Genomic DNA, 5099 nt, shown 5'->3' on the forward strand with positions numbered 1-5099 from the left:
TTTTGAACAGTTTTGGGCTAGATCTTTTTTCCCCCAGAGATATATACTAGTGTGTATGTGTGTGTGTGTGTGTATCCAAATATATAGATATATACATATATAGTATATGTAATATATCTATATATTTATATTGCATATACTATACTAGTATATGTTTATATTATATATGTTATGTGTAATATAGCTATATATTTACATTACATATAAAATATATGTTTATTTTATATAAGTTGACCATTAAGCAGGAAGAACTCCATGCACTTAGGAACACTGTCAGACTATGGATATACTTATAACTGAATGTATGAAGGAGAAATTTTGTGTTAATGTGATGTTTGCCTCCGGGGTCATAGAACAACTTCAAAGCACAATTCAGAAGAAATTTTGATTTTGGTTGTTTGCCGTTGTTGTTTTTTTAAGTCTGCATTCCAGCCTTATAGTCTGCAAACCAATAACATCTTAAGGGGAAATGAAGGAACAATGCTGGTGGCTGATTCCATTTTATAAGGAATTATTAGCTGGGGACAAATGAGGAAATGAAAAATCATTTTCAAATGGGACATCAGAAGATTAATGGTGCCAATTCATAAACTCCATGGTTCCTGGGGGTACCACACTCTTTTAGCAAATTAAAGACAAAACAAAAACAGAAGGTTCACAATGAATTACTCTGAGTTTTTTTGTTTTTGTTTTTTTTTTATTACAAATTCTAGACTCACTGAGTCTTCTAAGTGTGAAGGAGGAAGCCTACTCAGAAGACGTTTACATAAAAAATTGACATGTTTCTTACAGTGATGATAGTTTAATTGAAATATCTAATACTCTTTGTAATACTTTACCTTAAACGATCTGCTTTGGATTATTTAAGGTAAATGGAAAGTGATGAATAAGATAGCTTTTTCTGGGAGGAGCTGAAGGGATCTCGTTCAGGACACTAAGCTAACATTTATTGCCAGGGAAGATGTAACTCACCAAATGATACCCTTCTTTGGAAAACGGAAGCACATCTTACTCAGAGTGTTTAGCTCATCTTGGATCATCATAATATGATCAAGTCCACTAATAATGGACGTTCACTGATTATTCCAGGAGCCATATTTTTTGTTTAAACTCCTGATAGCTTATCAACTATCTTGGACCTGGCACTTTTCTCTGCTGGATCATGAACCCAGTCCTACTACACCATGAAGCGCCCTATAACACATTGACATGTGAATAAATATTCTCAGTAGAGGAGTCTCAGCTCTAGCTTTTCTCTCACTCAGCATGTATGCTGGAGAAAAGTTATTTCTCCTCATTACATGTGGTGTTCATCATGATAAGGAAAAAATGGAAAAAAGAAAAAATGCCCAACTGTCCATGAGGCTTGCACTCCAGGGCATTTTTCTAGTAGAGGTAGTAGATTTGATGTGTCCATCTGTTCGCTCTGGTTTGTGTCTCGGGGACTAAGAAGACACATGGGTGGGGTATCTGACTGGGTGGTCAGGAGTGGCTGTGGACTAAAGCAGCTCAGTGGAATCAAATCCTTGACCTTGGCTGCATTAGCAACAGGATTAAACCAATTGAACTAATTGTGTACAGACATTTCACATTGCAGTAACCTACAGATGACGTCTTAGGGTGATAAACATCATCTTGATAGCGATGAATGGATGAATGGAAGAAACAAGGCTGCCGAGTGTGGGGTGCCATCACTTTGTGAACAGCAAAGCACCCACGCTGTCCGTCATAATTCAGGCAGAAGAGAAAACCTGTGGTGTTCAGGAAGGAGCTCGTGTGATGGGTTTTTATTTTGTTGTGTTTTTTGTAATTTTGGTACTTTTTAGAAGTTTTAAGAAATTACCTCCCAAAGTAAATTCACAACTAGCTAATATTATGATTAAGAAAAACTCTGGTGTATCCTCACTTTTGTGACTTTAACTTAAACTGTTTTCTCATGGGATGGGGAGGGCGGGGAATAAGCAGGTCAGGACTATTTCTGCATTACAGTTTCTAGAAAGTAGCTAGCTTTCGGGTGTCAGTGTATTGCAAAGTGACCGGTGTGTTCTTAAAACCATAAAGATGAAGCAAAGGGACAGGTCATTTACGTATTTATTATTTCATATATTGGGCAAGGGAGGAAGAAGTGAAGGTGTCTCTGGAATTATTTTCACCCCTTTTCAGCATTTGCTTTAGCAAAATACATACCTTAGGGTACCTTCCTCTTCATGTTTTTGATTTGCAGAAAGATGAGGTATTAATAAGCATAGTCCAAACATGTTAACTAGTTTCTTATTTAAAAAAAATCACAAAGTAGCTGTTTTTTTGTTTGTTTTTGTTTTTACCATTTTAAACTTCAGAGAAAAGTAAACCATGTCACTAAATAGACTTAAGGCGAAAATATTACAAACTGGCTTTTTAAGCAACTTCTGAAAAATCAAGGCTCTAGAATACTAGAGTCTTCTGGGTTTGGGGGAAGGGTGGAAGGAGGGTCACCATCCTATTCATCATACTTTAGGAAATGGTAACCTGTGTGCCAAGGATCAGTCTGGCTAACAAACTGGTCAACATAAGGAACACAAATAGTGTGATTACAGCTTACTTTGGGGACCTGTATTTAGAGCGATTATTTGCATTTGATGGGTCCAGAGGAAGGCCCCCTCTGCGAGTGGCTGCAGCCTGCTAGCCTGTCCCTGGGAAGCGCCCTGGCTGCTCCATCCACCACTGGAGTGGAGCTTTCATCTGGTTATCTTTCAAGGCAGCCTGGGTGGCCACCAAAAGCACTTGACATCTTGATGCACTTCAGCAGTTTTACATATATACAAACTCGGTAGAAAAATAAATTTGTCATTCGTCACCACATATGTTGATCTGGGGAGTGAGGTGCTTGCCGCTCTGGCTCCTGAGCTGTTTGCTGTGCTCCCTCTGACAGTGGGTATCGCTTTCTGTTGTTTGTTTTGGAAGCTAAAATAACTTCAGATGCAGGAAGACCCCCATAGATGAGTTCCCAAATCTAGCCTGGTTGTCTTGAACTCAAGTAGAAGGAGGTAGATGAAAATGCTAAGTGTTCATATCACACTCAGCTTACGGTGGTCAAGGCGAACCTTCAAGACTTGAAATTTGCAGCAGGCCTTTATGGGACCTAATCTGTTATCGCTTCTCGACAGGCCATCGAGGCAACCGTGACCTATTCTACTTTGCTTTGGGGAATGTGATAAAGAGGGAGAAACAGCTGGCTTAAAAAAAGCCTTCGAAACATGACTGTAGTTTATAAAGACAATAATAATATTTTCACATCGAGTGGGTTTAGATCCATGTTATGCTACACCAAAGGAAGCAAGCAACCCTAGTCAAAATGTTTTCTTAGGTTATTAAGAGGGCTCTATAAAAAAAATGCCCCCCCCCCAAAAGGAAATCTACACCTTTGGGTCAGAGAAAAAAGTGAAATGTGCATAGCAATGAAAAAAAAAAAAGTTATCTAAGTGCATCCCAGAGTTCTTAAAGCTTGCCTCCAGTGCCATGGGGTTTTCTACACTGTTAGCTCCAGATTTGTTTGTGTGTGACTTTGCCTAACTAAACTAAAGCTGCCTCCTTAAATTCTTTTCTACCTCTATATTGATTCGTCCGTGTAGGGACCAACAACCAAAGCTTACAAACATTTGATGGTAAAATTAATCAATACCCAAGAATGTATATGTTTATTAGGGTCCAAAAATGATAGTGACCAGGTAGACTTGGATGACTGTCAGCATGAGAACTTCTCTGTGCACCCTCTCACTTTCTCACTGCACAACTTGCGGGGAGGCATTTCACGCCTCCAGAGCCTCAGGTGTCCTATCAATCAAGTGGACAATTCCTACCTATCTCCCAGGGTTTCTGAAGTGCAAATTAGTCATCAAATGTCAAAGTGCTTTGTAAGGCTTTACTTTTTTTTGGATTTTGAATTGTATCTTATTTAAGGGAATACCTTAAAAGTCAGTGGACAATCTGCATTTATGTGTCCACTGTGTAGAGGGGGAGGCTGCCTTGATATTGATGTAGATGGGTAAAGGAGAAACCAATAAGAAATTTGTACTGATAATCTAACACGTGTAAAGATCACCGACTGTATTACCGATTTCACAACAACAACAAAAAGCAGAACATTTCAACAAAACCAACGTACTACTTGTGGACCGAAATGACAGTAATCCCATTTAGCAGCAATAAAAGTTTTCAAATTTGAAAAGGTTAGTTATGAGGAAAGAATCGATTTGTTGAACGATGAGATACATTTTACACTCCTGGATGCAAGCATTGAAGGACAGGCATCTTGGAAGGACATTCTGCAGTTGATGTAATGTATGCGTTTTTACCTGGAATGTGGCCTCGGCAAGTGTAAAAGAATTCTTTGCAATAGTCTTTGCAGAGCAGGGGGAGGACTAGGTCTCTGTCCAAGGCTTCCCTCTCAGGTGAGTGGAACAGGTTCTGAGAATATGGAGAGCAAAGCGCACATTTGATTTCCTCCAGTAACTTCCCACATTCGGTGTTGTTGTTCACAGAAAATATCTGAAAGCCGTAAATCAGAAATAAACTCCTTTTTAGTGGTTCGAAGTTAGGGTTAGTTGCTTTTTATTTTGTAATCAGGTAACTAGAAAAGTATGATTTAGCCAATACAGCTGTCTGAAAAGAACTGCCATGTGAAGGTAGAGAATGCCTTTATAAGGACATACAGGTCCTCTCTTGCGTGGAATGAGAGAGCCAAGGGTAGGGGATGGACAAAAGTCTTCTTACTCTTGCAAATCAAAGTGGTTTATCTGCCTTTCAGGTGTAAAAAAATTAAATGACAATTATAGTGAGACCCTTTATCTCCTTATCACTTTACTCTGCTTCAAAGTGTATAGTGACTGATACTTAACTTTAAAATTCCAAATACCTTTATCCACTCACAGCGTGTCTCCCAAAAAACGTATACACCTGGAGTGATTATAAAGTCAGTGTTTATTAACATACAGTTCATTTTCAAAATTTAAGAGATTCTATAGGAATGAGTGTGTATATATATTTTTGGGGGACACCCTGTATATGTAAAGCAGAATTAAAAAATATATATTTGGTTTATTTGTGTCTTGAAATTCACT

The 5099-nt window shown here is 38.5% G+C and overlaps 1 protein-coding gene across 2 annotated transcripts in view; it reads right to left on the bottom strand.

Moving 5' to 3' along the window:
- The window catches only part of HHIP (hedgehog interacting protein), an 86534-nt gene that overhangs the window by 74309 nt on the left and 7126 nt on the right, over positions 1–5099 (bottom strand). For both annotated transcript variants that reach the window (XM_006755960.2, XM_006755959.2), the window contains exon 2: positions 4335–4527. In XM_006755960.2, the coding sequence (XP_006756023.1) occupies positions 4335–4527 (193 nt within the window). The remainder of the gene's footprint in view (positions 1–4334; positions 4528–5099) is intronic.

This window comes from Myotis davidii, unplaced genomic scaffold (assembly GCF_000327345.1).
Source record: "Myotis davidii unplaced genomic scaffold, ASM32734v1 scaffold151, whole genome shotgun sequence".
In the NCBI taxonomy this organism is placed as follows: domain Eukaryota; kingdom Metazoa; phylum Chordata; class Mammalia; order Chiroptera; family Vespertilionidae; genus Myotis; species Myotis davidii.